General features: G+C 35.3%; 1 protein-coding gene across 1 annotated transcript in view; it reads left to right on the top strand.

The window, feature by feature from the left end:
* LOC101890825 (G-protein coupled receptor dmsr-1-like) overlaps positions 1-19325 on the top strand; it is a 102970-nt gene extending 83645 nt beyond the window's left edge. Inside the window, exon 4 of the mRNA XM_059131926.1 lies at positions 13399-19325. Within this exon, the coding sequence (XP_058987909.1) occupies positions 13399-13763 (365 nt within the window). The 3' untranslated portion in view covers positions 13764-19325. The remainder of the gene's footprint in view (positions 1-13398) is intronic.
* The last annotated feature ends 838 nt before the right edge of the window (positions 19326-20163 follow it).

The raw sequence follows: 20163 nt of genomic DNA, 5'->3' as shown, positions 1-20163 counted from the left end.
AAGAGTAAAGTAATTGACTGACTGACTGAAGATTCATCAACGCCCAGATAAAACGGAATTGAATTTTGGATGAGTGTCACTCTTGGTGCGAAGGCGTCAGATAAGGCTGGTAGTAAAAGCTACTATGGTATCATTTCGTGTCATGTGAACGGTTAGAGCTAACAACTTGAAATTTGGAATGGGAATTGAGGTTGAGAAGGTAATTTTGGATGTGGGTCCACATGTACAGGAAAAGTGCTAAACGGTACTAAATTGAGTATAATTTAAATTTGGAGGAACGGAGGAGTCGTAATCCTGAAATTTTAAATTAACATTACTGGCGGAGTATAGGATTGGGATATGGAGGATTTTTTTCGAAATGTATAAATACACATAAATAAATACGAACTAAATTTGGTACAACTTCGATTTGGGGGAGCCGATAGAGTTGGTATACTGAAATTTGAAAAAAGAAAAGAATATAGGATTGGAGTATGAAAAAAATTTTGGAAATTCGTATTTTTGTGTATTAAATTTGGTAAAATCACGATTTGGGTGAACCGTGAAATAAGATTTCTATTGGATTGTTTAATGTTGGTAGTTATGGAAATGTGTACTTATGTGTACCAAAATGGTTCAAATTGAATTTGGTTGAACCAATCTAGCTAACATCCTGTAATTTGAAAATAAGATTATTGTACTAAATGATACTAAATTTAAGATTTGGGAATGAAGAATTCTATTAGATTGTATGAGGTGCACGAAAAGTAGCTGGAATTCTGAAATTAATAAATAAGATTACATTGCATTCTAGGACGGAGGAATGTAGGTGATTTTGGAAATTCGCGTTTATGTACAAAGTGAGATAAAAACCAGTAAAGAGAGTCCTAGAGTCGGGCGGGGCCGACTTTATGATACCCTGCACCACTTTGCTAATTTAGTAGAGCTCCACATAACAATTAAAAGTTTTTATGTGATAATTCAAGCATACACGCTATGATTATAATTATAATTAAAGTTAAAATTCAAAGGATTAAATATGCCGAAGCATTTGCATCTTTTAAATTCGGAATTCTGAATCGATCTCGATAAAATTTGGCAAAGATATTTCTGAGCTGTATTTGATATATTTCCCTGAATATCGTTGTTACGGAGTGCATATTACGGCTGTGGGTACCAAATACAACAAATCGGATGAACAATATATATGGGAGCTATAGCTATATCTGAACCGATCTTCACCAAATTTGGCATACCACCTTCTATACTCAATTCGGTCGTATGTGCCAATTTCCATCCCATTTGGGCAAATATTAGACGTTTGGTACACAATAGAAGGTAAATCGGACGAAGTTATATATGGGAGCTATATCCAAATCTGAATCGATCCCGATAAAATTTGGCAAAGATATTTCTGAGCTGTATTTGATATATTTTCCTGAATATGGTTGTTACGGAGTGCATATTACGGTTGTGAGTAACAATTACAACAAATCGGATGAACAATATATATGGGAGCTATAGCTATATCTGAACCGATCTTCACCAAATTTGGCATACCACCTTCTAGACTCAATTCGGTTATATGTGCCAATTTCCATCCCATTTGGACAAATATTAGACGTTTGGTGTTAAATAGGACGAAGTTATATATGGGAGCTATATTCAAATCTGAACCGATCTCGATAAAATTTAGCAAAGGTATTTCTGTATTTGATATATTTCCCTGAATATCGTTGTTACGGAGTGCATATTACGGGTGCGGAGGACAAAAATAACAAATCGGATGATATATATACATGGGATCTATAGCTATATCTGAACCGATTTCGATCAATTTGGCATACTTATACTAATTTGGTTGTATGTGCAAAATTCCATACTATTCGGGCTAATAAATGCGACACGTTTGGTGCACAATAAAAGGCAAATCGGACCAAGATATATATGGAGCTATATCTAATTTTTTACCGATTATCTCTAATTTCAATGGGGTTCGTCCTTGGGCCAAACAAATTTTTTTTGGAAATTTTCGTCTCTATCGGATAATAAATGCGACCTGCAAGAATACATGGACAGACGGACTGACATGCATAAATCAACTCAGAAAGTAATTCTATGGAGATCCTCAAAGTAACTATGGATGGTCTATCTCGTTTCCTTCTCGTGTGCTGTGTGAGATGGTGCTGAGTCCTGTTGGAATCTCCTAGGTCTGCGGCCAAAATGTTTGCGTGCCCAAGGCTTTGATTCACCCTCCAGAATATTTTCGCAATAATATTCGGCATTCATTCTGATGCCACGATTAATTAATACGAGAGGCACCATCGGAGAGCCACCATCGGCTGTTATGGCGGCCCACACCATTACCTTGGCCGGCGCTTTAATTCTGGTGGCCAACCGAAGGCGCACATTTTCAACAGACCTCTGTGGCAAGTAAACACGATCATTTTGTTTGATTACAAACTACTGGACAGCGAATGTTTTCTCATCAGAGAAAACCAAATTCGGCAGTTCACCACTTTCGGCCAAGCGAAGCAACTCTTTAGCTCTTTTGAGTCTATTTTCTTTCTGTTGCGGTGTAAGTTATTGCACTTTTTGGAATTTCAATAGCTTTACACCAAGCTCAATATTGCGATATGTTCAGCTCACAAGCCATTTCTCGGCCACTGGGACGCGGATTTCGCTCAAGTCGCTTTTTCACTTTTCTAACCATTTCTGCTGATGTTGCTGTTTTCTTCCGTCCTTTGCGTTGGGCTACGCTACCAGTTTCACGGTAACGAGCGATGGTACGAGACATAAAAGATTTATTCACATTTAAATACTGGAGTGCTCTAACGATAGCCACTTATGGTTTTCCAGCCAAATATAAAGAAATCACACTATCACGCTTAAATTCCATCACGAATAACTTTTTTTCTGGAAAATTCTCACAAAAATGCTTTTGTACGCTTGTAACAATAAATTGAGCTGTAATTGGAATAATTTAAGCAGCTGTCGGACAAGTGACTTAGAAATGACAGCAGTCTGAAGTTGGTTGCAGATTTTTCATCTCACCCTGTATATCAAACTAACTTTCCACCCTTGATTCATATACCAATTTTTTAAGAAATTTAGTACCATTTTAAAACTTTTCGTAACCTTAAAATTCGAATTTTCAAAAACTCTTTGGCTCATCTATCGTGCACTCCATCACTGACTCTCATTCATTTGTCCAGTACAAAGTATTAAATTTTTGTACATTTTAGTACTTTTCGTACGCTTTTAGTACACATTTCCAACAAATTTTATTTCACGCCTACACACTAAGACTGACGCTCGTGCTAAATTCCAAGATTTTAGCTTCCGCAATTTCGTCTTGCCGTTAATACTCGGTTAGTCAGCTATTTCACTTCACACAATTAAAAAGTCGAGTTAATTTTTTCTTTCCCTCCACAAGTAATGAATCTTGATTCTATCTTATGACAATTTTCCTCCCATTTCTCTATTCCAAAATATTTTTGCATAAGAATGTAGCATAGCTAAACTTTTTTTTTAGTTCGTAGCTATTTCTACATACCTTATTCTCTTTATATTCATGCGGTAATTTAATTTCATCTACCAACGGAAACTTTATAATCCCTTAGGAAAATAACTTCACGAAATAGCAGCAGCAGAAAAATATGTCAAAACGCTTGTTTATGTGCGGGAAACTTTTAATTTTAATTGAAAAATAATTTTCTAAGAAAAACATCACACTTTTCCATCGTTTCCACCGTAAATCCATTTTATCGCATTTTTAACATGCTGCAGGTTCTAAAAGCCAATGAATAACAAATATCCAAAACAGCAACAGAGACATATCAATTTCAATTTAATCGTCATTTTTTATCGCTCAAAATAAAAAACGAATACGTAACGACACAAACAAGAGCACATCATCGTTGACCTATGAACTTTCCTTAATTTTATAGCTTTATTTTTTTTTCATCTGGCTGAGCTTCAAAAAATATGTTTGGAAGTATAAATATTTATTAAAGTGTGAAATATTTTGATAGCATTTGGAGTTTATTGTCAATTAAATTCAAAAACAAACTGTGGAGGGAAGGTAAAATGTGCGAAAGTATGGCATGGAACAAGTAAAAATGGTAAATAAGTTTGTACCACTCAGAACTAGAAAGGGACGGCTACTTCGTCAGCGAAAAGTCCACCTTGAAATTTTGAATATGTTCCAACAGTTCGTGTTAGGTCTTTTTAGTACTAAAAATGCCCAATTTGTCCAGTTTAACAAAAACGTTTTTAAATGAAAACATAATATCAATTTTTCAGACTTTCAAGGTTTACTTTTTTGGATAGAAAGTAGGAAAATATTTACTTTTACACCAAAAAATTTTTAAACTTCAATTTGAAGTTCACCAGACAGGATATTATTAAAACCATTGCATGGTGGAACCACATCCAATTTTTTGTCGAAAACAATTTCAATATTTCCAAATGTAAATCCTTGAGACCAACAGTGTTCTCAATATCAACTTTCAGAATTTCATATCTTTCCCTTCAATCAAGACTAAATTTATTACCATTTAGTACTTTATATGCAGTTAAAGTACACATTTCCAAAATCACCCCTATATCGCAATTCCAGATACTAATCCTTCACCCAGTACCCAATCTAGTACAATTTTTCAAAACCACATCCATATCTTAACCACATATGTGAACAGTGACACCTGTATCAAGATTTAAGCTCTATTCGTTCGTCCAATACCAAATATAGTACCATTTTAGTACTATTCGTACAAACATAATACAAATTTTCAAAATCACCTCTATATGACGAACAGTGGCCCTAATAACAATTTTAAGATTTCAAGCACTATCTGTTCATCCAATACCAAATTGCACCAAATGTTGTACTATTTAGTACTTTTCGAATATCTCAAACCTACCAGGGACTGCAATACAAAATTTCAAAATTCCAGCTACACCCGTTTATCGTAAAACAATTGTTTTTAAATAAGTACCATTTAGTAGACTTTGCACACTTAGCACAAATTTCCACCTTCATATAACAAACATATCTGTAATTTCCCTCATTATCAACTTTAGTGCCTTTTTATACCCTACACCACATAGTGGTAAGGGTATTATGTCTTTGTGCATTTGTTTGTAACATGGAGAAGGAAACGAGATAGACCCATAGTTACTTTTGAGAACCTTCATAGAATCACTTTCTGAGTCGATTTATGCATGTCAGTCCGTCTGTCCGTCCGTCCGTCTGTCCATGTATTCTTGTGAACAAAATGCAGGTCGCATTTATTATCCGATTGAGATGAAATTTTCCAAACAATATTTTTTTGGCCCAAGGACGAACCCTATTGAAATTGGTGAGAATCGGATCAAATTTAGATATAGCTCCCATATATATCTTCATCCGATTTCGGGTTAAATGTGCACCAAATGTCCAATATCAGTCCAAATTACCTGAATTTTGGCACACCCAACCGAGTTCGGCCTAGAAGCAAGTATATCAAATTTAGAGAAAATCGGTTCAGATATAGCTATAGCTCCCATATATATCTTTCATCCGATTTGATCTTTAAGTCCCTCACATTCCTACTATGCACTCCACAACCGTGATATTTGGTACAAGGTATTAGATGGAGCACAGAAATAGGCGTTTTAAATTTTATCGAAATCGGTTCAGATTTGGATATAGCTCCCATATATATCTTCATCCGATTTCGGGTTAATTGTGCACCAAATGGCCGATATAAGTCCAAATGGACTGAATTTTAGTACATCGGACCAAATTCAGCCTAGAAGCAAGTATACCAAATTTAGTGAAAATCGGTTCTGATATAGATATAGCAACCATATATATGTTTCATCCGATTTAGTGTTTTAGTCCCATACATTCGTAATATTCACTCCACAACCGTGATATTTGGTACCAGGTATTTGATGGAGCACGGGAATAGCTGTTTGAAATTTTATTGAAATTGGTTCAGATTTGGATATAGCTCCCATATATATCTTCATCCGATTTCGGGTTAAATGTGCACTAAATGGTCAATATCAGCCCAAATCACCTGAATTTTCGTACATAAGACCGAATTCAGTCTAGAAGCTAATACGTAAAATTTGGAGAAACCCGGTTCAGAGATAGCTATAGTTCGTAAAATGCACGATAGAATTAGATAGATTTTGATTTTGTACCAAATATCTCATAGAGCTCTGAAATGCCCTGTATAAACCTTTTTACGAGAGCTCTACTAAATATGCATAGTGGTGTAGGGTATCATATAGTCGGCCCCGCCCGACGTTTGAGCTTTCCTTACTGGTTTTACAATTATAGTATTCAAAATCAAAACCAGCTCATTTTCAAATTTATCCCTTTATCAAATTTCGGTATTCCACCCCTATCGCTTCACCCAATGCCAAATTTAGTACCATTTAGTACTTTTCGTTCAATTATAGTACACATTTCCAAAACCACCTACATATCTCAATCCCTGATACCAGCAGTGACATCTGTATCAAATTTTACGATTCCAGCCTTATGCTTTCACTCATTGCCAAATTTAGTACCATTTAGTAATTTTCATACAAATATGGGGCGCATTTTCAAAATCATCTACATATCTTAACTACAGACATCAACAGTGATGTTCATATCAAATTTCAGAATTCCAGCTCTATCCCTTTACCCAATACCAAATTTGGTACTATTTAGTACTTTTTGAACACTTTTCAAAAATCACCACCATATCTTATCCCAGATACCATAAGAGATCTCAATATCAAATTTCCGGATTTCAGCTCTTTTCCTACTCCCAATACCAAATTTAGTACTTCTCGTACACTTTTCAAAAATCACCTCCATATCTCATCCCAGATTCCAGAAGAGACCCAACTCCATTCGTTCCTTCAAATTCGAATTAAACCAAATTTAGTACCGTTTAGTACTTTTCGTATACATGGGTACAAACTTCCAAAAATAACACCTTTAAACGACCCTACTCCTCAACCTTGTCTTCCATTTCAAATTTTTAGTTTTAAGACCGAAATGGTATCAAGTGTAGTACTTCTCGTACACCTATACTGCGAATTGCAAAACACCCTTTGGTGCATCCATTATACAGTCCATCAGTGACCCTCATTCCAAATTTTAAGAGTTCTAGCTCTATTGATTCGTCAAATAGCATATTTGGTACTTTTAAATACCGTGTGTACCGTTCTAGTGCGAATTTCCAAAAATCCAGGCTTTTCTGACACCTTCGGACCAAGAGTTACTCTTACCCAAAATCTCAATTCTGCAGGGTGAAATAAAAAAACCGCAACTAAGTCAAACGCCATAATTTTTACATTTTTTTTTAATGTTATTGAATAAAAGCAAAAATGTCGGAAATAGCATCAAATTATAGAATAAGTTTAGAGGCCAATGAAATCGTCACACGCTGCCCGAATGTTGCTTCCCGGCGAAGCGCTTGCTTGAGGTGATCGACACTTTGGTATTTTTTAGTGCCAACCTTGCTTTCCAAAATACTCCAGACATAATAGTCCAACGGAATGGTATCCGGAGATTTTGGTGGCCACTGTGCGCTGGGAATAAAGCGAAGAACCTCATTTTGTAACTATTCTTGGGTGACGCGTGCTGAGTGCGATGATGCTGAGTCCTGTTGGAATGTCCAAGGTCTGCGGCCAAAATGTTTGCGTGCCCTCCAGAATATTTTCGTCATAATATTCGCCATTTATTCTGATGCCATGATTAATACGAGCGGAGAGCGAATTCTGGTGGCCAACAGAAGTTGCACACATTTCAGCTGACCTCTTTGGCAAGTAAACACGATCGTTTCGTTTGTTTACAAACTGCTGGACAACGAATGTTTTCTTTAGCTCTTTAGCTCTTTTGAATCTATTTTTATACCCTCCACCATGGTATGGAGGGTATATTAAGCTTGTCATTCCGTTTGTAACACCTCGAAATATATATTTTAGACCCGACAAAGTATATATATTCTTGATCAGCATAAAATTCTATGTCGATTTATCAATGTCCGTCCGTCAATCCGTCTGTCATGCTGTGGAAATCACTCTAGCTTCCGAACGAAATGAAGTAAGTTGATAAAAATTTGTTCAAATGTGTATTATGTCTGCAGGACTTTTGGTATTGAAAATGGGCTATGTAGGTCTTCGTATAGCCCCCATATAACTGTACCCCCCGATATTCGGTATTTTGATGATTTTAGCGACATTATTTACCGGAATTGTTTCAAATTTGGTATTTGAAGTTCGTAATGGATACTACAGCCTCTGGTAGAAAATTGTTTGTGCAGGTCCACGTATGGTACCTCCCTATATTCGGTATTATATTTATTTTAGCTCCATTATAAACAGATTTTTTTCAAGTTTAGCATTTGAATAACTGCTTATGACAAAAGTTGCCTATGCAGGTCCACGTTGTCGTATAGACCCTAATATACGGCTACATTCGATATTTTTAAGATTTTAAGATGGAGGGTATTCAAAGTTCGGCCCGTCCGAACTTACAACTTTTTTACTTGTCTTTCTTTTGCGATGTAAGTTTTTTTTTTGGAATTCCGAGCTCATTTCTCAATATTTGCCAAATGAAATTGTGATATGTTCAGCTCACGAGCCATTTTTCGACCACAGCGGGTTTCGATCAAGTCGCTTCTTTCCTTTTCAAACGATTTCTTCTTATGTTGGTGTTTTCTTCCGTCTCCATCCACTTCCTTGACGATGGTACGAGACCCAAAATATTTATTCACATTTAAATGCTGGAGTGCTCTAACGATAGCCACTTGTGGGTTATCCTGCCAAATATAAAAAATTCACACTATCACGTTTGAATTCCATCATGAATAACATTTTCCGGAAAATTCTCACCAAAATGCTTTTGTACGCTTGTAAACTATATACTGAGCTGTAACTGGAATTTTAACAGCTGTCGGACGAGTGGCTTAGAAATGACAGCAGTCTGCAGTTGGTTACAGTTTTTTCATCTCACCCTGTATGTAGCTTTAGTCGATAAGATATGTCCTGGAACTTTGTCATGTTACAACAAACTGCGCATTCAAATACTTCCAAATATTTTCCCAGATAAAATCACAACCTCTGTATTTACCAATCAAGTAACGCCCAAAATTAAAAAAAGCATATTGAAAATAATTCAATTTGTTTCGAAAAATTCCCGTCCATCCATAATTTAATTGAATGCACATTAATTATTAAATTGACTTCCATGAATACGTTAAACGAACTTTAATGCGGATAATATTTTTATTTTGGCCGGGGCATTTCACTGAAGTCAATAAAAATCGAATTTCTTTCGCCAACGTGAAAATGTTTCAATTAGCCACTCTTCGGAAACAAAAGCAAGGCATCGATATGAATGGTTGAGCCTGTGTAGGTGTCCATCACAAAGGTAAACAATTAATTCTTTTAAATATGTGCATAATTGAATATCGAATATTGATGTGTGCTGTGCTGTGTTGTTTTATGTTCTGTTGACCGAATCGAATTGCTAGATCGAATATGTGGATCTTTCTTTTGTAATTCATATGAAATACCAGTTTATTACATTGTACCAACGAATGTATGAATAAAATATTGACTTGTTACTTGCAACAGGCTGATATCGTAAATAAACGAAGGTGTATATTGAGTTATGTATAGAGTACACACACACACACACATCTACATACGTTGGAATGTGCGTTCATTTACTGGATTATAATTGAATCAATATTTTCTTTTTTTTCATATTCAGTTAAATTTTATGGCAACATAAATATGTTGGTATGTCTTACCAACCGTTCAAATATGCATGGCGTAAAATATTCAGTTTTTTAATTGACTGTTCGTATCACCTGTTTTATACAAGAATGGACTAATTTTGTTGAATAATAAGGGAAAATGTGAGAAACATGTTTTGCCAATAATTTTTTGAACAAATAGTAATCCAAATGTTAAACAGTTTTATTACCATAAGATCGGACTTATCTTATGCTCAAAATATTCAATAAGACCACATAATGTTTAAATACTTGTTAAAAAATGAGCCTCATCGAAATAACGATTTTAGACTCTAAGTCTCATTGGAGTGGAGTGGAGTGGAGTGGAGTGGAGTGGAGTGGAGTGGAGTGGGAAGTCCGTCCGTCTCTCTGCCTGGTAGCTCAATAACTTTTAAACGGATTAACCGATGTTGTCCAAACTTGGTACACCAAAATATTATTATCAAACTCGGGTCGAGTTCTGAGATGGATAATAAAGGTCCACTCTTTCTGGTACCTCCCAACAAAAGGTAAAATATTTTCAAAAAATAACAACAGTGAGCCATAAATCTGGTGTTAGAGGTGATATACAGGCTGAGATAAAAAAAAAAACTGCAACAAAGTCAAACTCCATAACTTTGATTTTTTTTTTAATTTTATTGAATGAAAACAAAAAATATCAGAAATAGCATCAAATTTTAGAATAAGTTTTGATTTGTTCGAATTTGTCATCTTTGGCACGAATTATGGCCTTCAAACGGCCAGTGAGACCGTCACACGCTGCCCGAATTTTGCTCTGCGGTATTTTAGTCTATTCCCGGCGAAGCGCTTGCTAGATGTAATCGACACTTTGGTATTTTTTAGTGACAACCTTGCTTTCCAAAATACTCCAAACACAATAGTCCAACGGATTGGTATCCGGAGATTTTCGTGGCCATTGTGCGCTGAGTCCTATGCAATGTCCAAGTTCTCCGCCCAAAATGTTTGCGTGCCCAAGGCTTTAATACACCCTCCAGAATATTTTCGCAATAATATTCGACATTTATTTTGATGTCACGATCGATTAATGCGTGCGGAGAGCGATCATCGGCTGTTATGGCGGCCCACATCATCATCATGGTTGACGCTTGAGTCCTGGTGGCCAACCGAAGGAGCACATTTTCAGCTGACCTCTTTGGCAAGTAAACACGATCATTTTGTTTGTTTACAAACTGGCTACAACGAATATCTTCTCATCGGAGAAAACCAAATTCGGCAGTTCACCACTTTCGGTCAAGCGAAGCAATTCTCTAGCTCTTTTGAGTCTATTTTCTTTCTGTGTTTAAATGGCTTTACGCCAAGCTCATTTTTATACCCTACACCACAAGGTGGTCACACAAGGTGGTTTTTTCATCACACCCTGTACAGGATGCAAATGCCTTGTTCCAATTTAATTGAAATCAATACAGATAGCTCTCATGTATGAAATCCCTCCGGAAAAATGCACAATAGTTCCACAAATTTTGTCTGTTCAAAACGATTTCAACGTCTCCATATATAGACCCGAGAAGCCTACAGAAACCTGAACCAAATTTACTAAAATTTACTACCAATATACTACGCATATCAGGTTCTTTCCTTAACCACATACACCAACAGTGACAACTATATCAAATTTCAGGATCCTTGCACTATCCCTTCTCCCATTACCAAGTTTAATACCATTGAGTATATTTTCCCATATCTTAATCTCATATAGCAAAAGAAACCTCAATATCAAATTTCGGGATTTAAGCTCTATCCTTCATCCAATACTCAATTTAGTACCATTTAGTACTTTTCGTGCAATTATGGTATTTGCAACACCAGCTCCTTATCTCAACTACAGACACCAATAGTAACATCCAAATACAATTTCAAGATTCCAGCTCTTATCCTTCACCCAATACAAAATTTAGTACTACTTAGTACAAGTTTCCAAAACCAACTCCAAACCTCAATCCCCGATTCCAACTGAGACCGCAATACCAAATTTCGGGATTACGGCTCTATCATTTCGCACAATACCAAATAGTACTTTAGTACTTTTTTGTACAATTATACTAAACATTTCCAAAACCATCTTCATATCTCAATCCCAGATATCAACATAAACCTCAAAATTAAATTTAACCCTTATTCTTCCACCTAATTAAAAATTTAGTACCATTTACCAAATTGATTTACCAAATGATATCATTTTAGCAGTTTAGTACCATTTTAGAACTTTTTGAAACCTTAAAGATCGAATTTCCAAACATCCTTTTGACTTTCATTTCAAAGTCCACCCCATTTCGTATGTCCAATACAAGGTATTAATTTTTGAGTACATTTTATACTTTTCGTACCCATTTAGTACGAATTTCTAAAAACCCAGCCTTATTATTGACTGACCCTCGTGCCAATTTTATAGAACATACTTACCTTCCAACCTTGATTCTCATATTAAATTTCAAGTTTTAATCTCTATCCGTTCACATAGTAGCAAATGGTACCATTTTAGAAGTTTGGTACAATTTTAGAACTTTTCGAATTTCTTAAATCCCCCTGGTACATTTATCCTGCATTCCATCAGTAACTCTAATTTCAGATTTAAGAATTCTATTTCATTCCCTTTGTCCAATACAAAGTATTAAATTTCTTTAGACTTTAGTACTTTTCGTAGCCTTTTGGTACGAAAAACACCCTTTACACCAAAACTGATCCATGTGAAAAATTTCAAGATTCTGGCTTCAGTCTTTTCGTCTGGGTGTTGATTATCGGTCAGATAGTCAGTCAAGCAGTTATTTCAATTTTTTTTTTTCGGGATGTTGTTAAAAGAACCTGTGCTCCAATTCAAGGATGTAAGGCGGGTGAGCGTCAATAGGTCTGGGTCCCCTCTATATGGTCACTTTTCGGTAATTTTTCGCACATTTTGCATTGAAAAGTTATTTATTCCTAGTTGGAATAAAGTTTCAAATTTCGCATTTTATAAGAATTATGATTCCATCACTTGCCAGATAGAGGGGGTCGATATTAGCAAATCTCCGACCCAACCAGGGCTTAATAAAAATATTGCGATATTGCCAAGTTTAAAAGTTATCGGTTACTCCCCTCGCTTTCTATGTGATATATAATTGTAATAATTTTGTAAACTATTGCCAGAAGGAGAATCATAGGACCAATTTACTCATCTCTAAACTTAAGCTAAGTTAGATAAATGGTTTGAAACAAGTTTGAACCAAACCAAATACTTTTTTGGGCTCACCAACTGGCTGGCTAATATTTTCGTTTAAAATGTAAATTCCAATACATAAGGTCATAGAATTGAAAATTTTTATGAGAATTCCAATATTTGTTCCTCTTGTGATTCACATGGAAGCCAACCACTTAGTATACAGATGGTGTTGTCCCTATTTCATTTTATTTCATTTCCGTATTCAATTCACTTTTTTTCACTTTGACAAAACAACAACATCATCGCCACTTTCATTTCAAATAAACGTAGCTGTCTTTATTGTGTTTATTCAATCACCAGTCAATTTTTCAAATTATCATTTCAATCGAACTCATTGCCCGCAATAACTTTGGTATTCTAATTGATGTTTTTCTTTCTTTCGTTTCTTTTTTTTCTGTTCCGCCATTCCAGGTGATCTCATGGACATATTGGCTCTACTCAATTCCAGTATAAATTTCATACTTTATTGCTCCATGAGTCGACAGTTTCGACAGACGTTCATTTTACTCTTCTGCCCACGTCGTCTGGGCAGGTGTTTGCTCTCCCATCGCAAACACCATCGTCGCCATCACCAAAACCATTCCAGGCACCAGAACGAGAAGAACTCATGTCACCGACAGGATAAACATCAACATCACCGGCACGACAGCCACCAGCATATGCCGTTGCAGGAGGATAATTGTACGCTGGTCAATGGTCTGATGGCACATGACAATCGCAGTCGAAGTGCCTGTACTGACCAATGGTTTCAAACAACACAGGTTACGAATGTGTAGCCAAGCGAAGATAGTCAAGCTGATTGTGATAATGCTCGTGATGATGATGATGATGATGGCTACGCCATTACTCAGGATGTTTTATAAATATGCCGTCATTGGGTGACAGGGGAGGGAGGGTGGAATAGTGTTAGAAATGTGTGTAAACTCATCTCATGGCAAAGGAATTGAAATTATAACAAAAGCACCTTTACAGGGGAGCTCTTCAAGTGGAACTGACAATATATTTCATGTGGGTGTGCGTGCATGTTTCAAACATAACCTCCAGATGACTTTAAGAAAAACCAAAAAACAACAACTTTAAAACGAAAAGGACCAAATAAATTAAAGATAATCATAAAACATCAACAGCAGTAGCAACAGTAGCAGCGACAACAAACAGCCCGCGACCCACAACCACCCATACTTGGAACACATTTATGTCTTTTATCCTGCCATGAAAGCGGTCTTGACCTATCCGAGCTTTTTAGCATATTAACAAAAGAGCAAACCTCAAATTTTAAATGATACCCATGTGCAGATACTGGCAGATATGCCAAATGTGCTTTTGCCTGCTAAGCCACAGGAATCAGGGTTTGAACAACAGCAACTGAATCAAATTCAAAGGAAATTACTTTAATGCCAGCAAAAGAATGGCCTTCTCACGAAGCGGGTTTTAATGCAAAAAAAAAAAACAACACACACACAGAAATTTTGCAGCAGCCACAACATTTTGTGGATTTTAAAAACAAGCCATAAACAAGGCCCATGTGGCAGCAGTAACAACAAACAACAACAGCAGCAGCTATACCATAAAGGCATATTCAATGAAATGGAATAAAAAACCGCATTACCACAGATTTCCTGGGCTCTTTTCATAATAATAATATATTTAATTTTTCAGAATGTAGTTAGGAATTTTTATGACTCTCATTAGTTGAGCCTCCTAGGGGGGAAAGTTAATTTTTTTTTTGAACAAGTAAGCAAAGGCTACAGTCGAGCGGGGCCGACAGTTGAATACCCTACAACACTATAATAAACGATACAGTTTATATATGCGAGATACTCGAAAGAATTCCACAAGGTATTGTGACAAATAATAAAATAAAACCATTAGGTTTTGTTCACTAATCTTCGAATAATAGCAACTTAAACTAATTTGCTCATTTCCAATTTATTGGTAGATGTTGCACGTAAATGGTCTTCCTAGATCTGGAACCAATATTTCCCAACGACCTATAACCTCTAAGAAGTGGCAAAAGATTAACATTTATTATTGGTTTTTGACTGAAACGCATCTATATGAGATACAGACATTTGACTATACGAAATCAGCGTTAACGAAATAGTCAGAAGTGCGTCTTTCCTTTATTTGTGAATTCTCCAAAAAGTCTCTGGAATAGAAATTTTCGTATTTTGTCTACAAAAGTTGGCAAACTATTTCACACATTGAATATTTTTGGATGGCCATCCAAAACTGCTTGGCTTTTGCAATGTCCGGTAACCCCCTTTCAAATGTCCGTGAGGATCGGGCGATAATTACGACCTGCCGACAATTTTGCACTTTTTTTTTGGTCCATTTCAACCCCTAAATATATGGCGATCATCTCCAAAAAGAGTAGGCTTCTATTCTGACCCTCGTCTTATCCCCATGCAAAATTTCGTAAGGATCGGGCCATAAATGCGATCTGTATATGATATCCTTACTACTTAGTTTTGTTAGCTGTAGAAATATTACCAAATGTTTAATTCAAAATGAAAATATGCCAAAAATATGACAAAATTGAAAAAATATGAGAAAATTTTACAAAATCAATATTTTCATCTTTAGAGAGATATTTTTATGCGATTTTTTAGACGTTTTTTCTTTCCTGCCAAGAGGCCATTCTGAATTAATGAGAACTGTCGAAATCAGTTCAGCCGTTCTCGACATATAAGAGATCTTTCAAGCATATCTTCTTTGATAGACATATATATCGCACATATTTTGCTATATATCCGATTTGTTGGATGTTAACATCAATGTAAAGGTCAGAAGTACCCTTGTCATGGCTTTGTGATTTCGCCGGGATTTAAAATATTCGCGGTTTAATGAAAATTTTTGAATTTTTTCAACAAAAAAGATATGGTCTATTTTACCCGCTAAATATTATCCGATGACCACCCAAATTTGTAGGCTTCTTCCCAGCCCTAAACTCTAGCTACATGCGAAATTCCGATTGCTCTATAATTGCGACCTGTATAGCTACTGCAAAATCCGAAATTTTTTCAGTATTTGGTCCATTTCAATCCCTAAACATTTGGCGATCATCTCCAAAAGAAATAGGGTTCTATTCTGACATTAACCCCACCTACATTTTAAATTTCGTGAAGATCGGGCCATAATTGCGACCTGTAGAGTGATTACAAATTAACATGGACAGACGGACAGACGGACGGACGGACATACATAGCTAGATCGACTCAGCTCGGCGAGCTAGGAAGATCCATATATACTTTCCTATGTGGGAAACCAATATTTCGAGGTGTTACATAATTTTTGGCCCAATCAAACTTATAATACCCCCAATACATAGTGTTGTAGGGTATAATAAGAAATCACTCCCACAAATTGGTTACATCTTTTTATGGGATACAGACTACAATTAGATGTCTGCCATAAGTTAATCTAGAATTTCTTTTTTTTTCTGTGAAAATTTTCCATAGCCCCACATTGCGATAGGTAAGGAAGGGTGACCTAGAATAAATTGGCTTGTTATGTGAGGATTAAGTATACAAGTTGTCAGTGTTTTAATGTTGAGTGACCATTAAATGACAGCATAATCTGACACAAATTTTACCCATATCGGCCGTGAATGACGGAAGCTGGAAATTAAACAGAAGTTAATCAGTCCCGTTCTCTTATATTCCCAGGGAGCTTGTTTTTTATGGCAGCAAATTCCCTAATTCTGTAAGCCTTATGCTAAGCCATAAGGGAGATACAATAGCGCAATAAATACAAGGTAGGCCTAAGCTATCGTAAATTCTTATTTATACTCTGACCATGAAAAAAGCAAGAACATGCCAAATTTAGTCCGCATATACGAAGGGTTTGTCCTTCGGATTTATTAATTTCATGGCAAGTGCTAAGCGTGCAGGGAAATGCAATCTTTTGAAGTTGAGTGCATTTCGGTTGCAATTAGAGAATTCGAGGTAGCAACATACTACCCCGTATCCTCAATTAAATTGTTATGTAGTCTTTATACCCTCCAGCATACATAGTATGGAGGGTATATTAGGTTTGTCATTCCGTTTGTAACTCATCGAAATATAAACCCCATAAAGTATATATATTTTTAACAGCATAAAATTCGATGTCGTTTTAGCGATGTCCGTCCGTCTATCCGTCTGTGAAAATCACTCTAGCTTTTGAACGAAACAAATTAGCTTGATAAAATTTTACTCAAATGTGTATTATGTCCGCAGGACTTTTGGTGCTGAAAATAGGTCATGTAGGTCCATGTTTTGGTATAGCCCCCATATAACGGTACCTCTGGATATTCGATGTTTTGATGACTTTAGCGATATTTTCACCGGAATTGTTTTAAATTTGATATTTAAAGTTCGAAATGGATACTACAGCCTAAGACAAAAAATTGTCTGTGTAGATCCACGTCTTCGTATAGCCGCTATATAACGATACCTTCCGACATTCGGTACTTTGTTGATTTTAGCGACATTATTCACCGGAATTGTTTCAAATTTGGCGTTTGATGTTCGTAATGAATAATACAGCCTAAGACAAGAAATTGTCTATGCAGGTCCACGTCTTCGTATAGCCCCCATATAACGGTACCTTACGATATTCGATATTTAGATGATTTTAGCGACATTATTCACCAGAATTGTTTCAAATTTGGTATTTGAAGTTCGTAGCGGATACTATAACCTATGATAAAAAATTATCTGTACAGGTCCACGTCGCCGTATAGACCCAAATATAACAGCTACATTTGATATTTTTAAGATTTTAACAGAATTGTTAACGGATTTTATTTATTTTTATTTATTTATTTATTTATTTTTTTTTTTTGAAAATTGCCAAATTCTTTCCAAATGGCGGAGGGAATTCAAAGTTCGGCCCGGTCGAACTTACAGCTTTTTTACTTGTTTTTAATTAAATCCTCTCCAATCAAATTATATGAAATATATCCCAAGCAATATATGGTCGAAACTATATAAAGTTCTTAACAAACGTCATTGGGCTATTGAGCTACAAACCAAGTACCGTTAAATCCACTTCGAATTTTTGAACTGGATTTTGAATGCTGAAATTATAAAGAAATTTGGAATTGGAAAATGTGCTAAATTTGCAGATTTCTATACTCTCTACCATAGGGTATATTATGTTTTTGATTCCGCTTGTAACACGTTGAAGTATATATATTCTTGATCAACATAAAATTCTATATCGATTTAGCGATGTACGTCCGTGCCTGCCATTCTGTGGAAATCACTCTAGCTTTCGAATGAAATGAAGTGGGTTGATAGAATTTTATTCAGATATTTGTTTGTTCTGCAGGACTTTCGATATTTTAATTTGGCCGTATAATTCTACCTACAGATTTAATGTTACAGCATACAGAATATGTTCTCATTTTATCAGAAAAATCCCTGCATAGGTCTAAGTTTTGATATAATCTCCATATAACTGTACCTCCGAATGTTAGGTATTTTATTGATTTGTGTCACAATTTCAAGGGAAATGTTTCAAATTTGCAATTTGAAGCTCCTAATTTTTATAACTTTCTTTTTTTGTTTTTTTTTTTTTAATTTTGCAAATTCCTTCTAAATAGTGGAGGGCATAAAAAGTAAAACCCGAACTTACAGCTTTTTTACTTGTTTTTGTTAATTTTACAATTATTTACAAATCTTAATTGAGAAAAAATATAATGGAATTTTGGGGTTTTTCCACAAAGCTAAATTCAAAATAGATGAAATTAACATTTTGTACAAAATTATAAAATCTAGTAGCAATTTACAATTGTTTTAGTTTTTATCAAACAAAAAACATTTAATTAATATGTATTTTTATTCTGTCTACCGTTATTGTACCATGATGATGTACAAATATTGTTTCTTTCCGGTGAGTTCATCTATCTCTGTATTTTTATATAGGTTCACATGCTGCGGTCATAAAGCTCTCAACAAAACGGTTTGAAAACTTTGGTAAATTGGTTTATTTTATAATTCACAAGAGTAATGGCACACAGTACCACATATTGGATTATACCGAATCCCATATTACATAAATTTATTCAACCAAACGAAACTTATATTTTTTGTAACTAAATTTTAGACAGGCTCTTTTTAAAAATTAGGTGTTTTCACAAAAAATAAAACAAAACATTTATCCATAGATATGTTATACTATTTGTACATACATATGTATGTGTGTAGAATACCCACTTCTGAAGTGTTAACTGTAAATATTTTATAAACCAAAAAAAAAAAACTTTGTAATTCTATGTAAAAAATATATGTTTAATGATTTTTAAAAACTTCACTACTTTTAATAAATTTAAGAAAGAAATGTGTAAGAAATGTGTTTTCTTTAACATAAAATTGGTTTATGGTAAGTATCATGTGGGTTAATGGTCCAGCCAAATAGAAGTCAAATTTCATAAAATTCCACAAAGCTAAATTTTAATTGAGAGTTAGAGCTCGCCATCAAAATTGCCCATCGGCTCCATGTGAGGAGTTATTCGGTGTCAAAGGTCAACGATTAACAAGCTCGGATAAGATAAATACACGAAATTTCAAAACAAATGTACATTTATTATGGGAGGTCCTACTAAATATGCACAGTATGGTATGATAGGCAACCGAACAACTATTACTCTGTGTAGAAAAATTCCAGAAAATTAAAAAAAAAATAATTTCGTAGAATATTTTTGCTTCATAGGTCTATTTTTATATCCTCCACCTTGAAAAAGAGGTTATATTAACTTTGTCGTTCCGTAAGTATACATATTCATGATCAGCATAAAATTCTAAGTCGATTTAACGATGTCCGTCTGTCTGTCTCTGTTGAAATCACGATACAGTCCACATTATTTGAAGTAGAGCTTTAAAATTTGGTAGAACAATTTGCTTTGTATCTAGGATGGTTGGTATTGAAAATGAGATATATCGATCCACGTTTTGTAGTAGCCGCCATATAACGGTACTTCCCGATATTCGGTATTGTGATTATTTTTGTCACATATTTTCACGGATTTGTCCAAAAATTGGTATTTCTTGGCCATCATAGTTTCTAGCTCCGATGGCGAACATTGTATGTGTAGGCCCACTTTTTTGTACAGCCCCCATATAACGGTACCTCCCGATATTCGATATTTGGATGATTTTCGCCACAGTTTTTCACGGATTTGTTTAAAAA

Source organism: Musca domestica, unplaced genomic scaffold (assembly GCF_030504385.1).
Source record: "Musca domestica strain aabys unplaced genomic scaffold, Musca_domestica.polishedcontigs.V.1.1 90, whole genome shotgun sequence".
Classification (NCBI taxonomy): Eukaryota; Metazoa; Arthropoda; class Insecta; order Diptera; family Muscidae; genus Musca; species Musca domestica.
The sequence above is the reverse complement of the archived record's forward strand: the minus strand, read 5'-3'. Positions and strand labels throughout refer to the sequence as shown.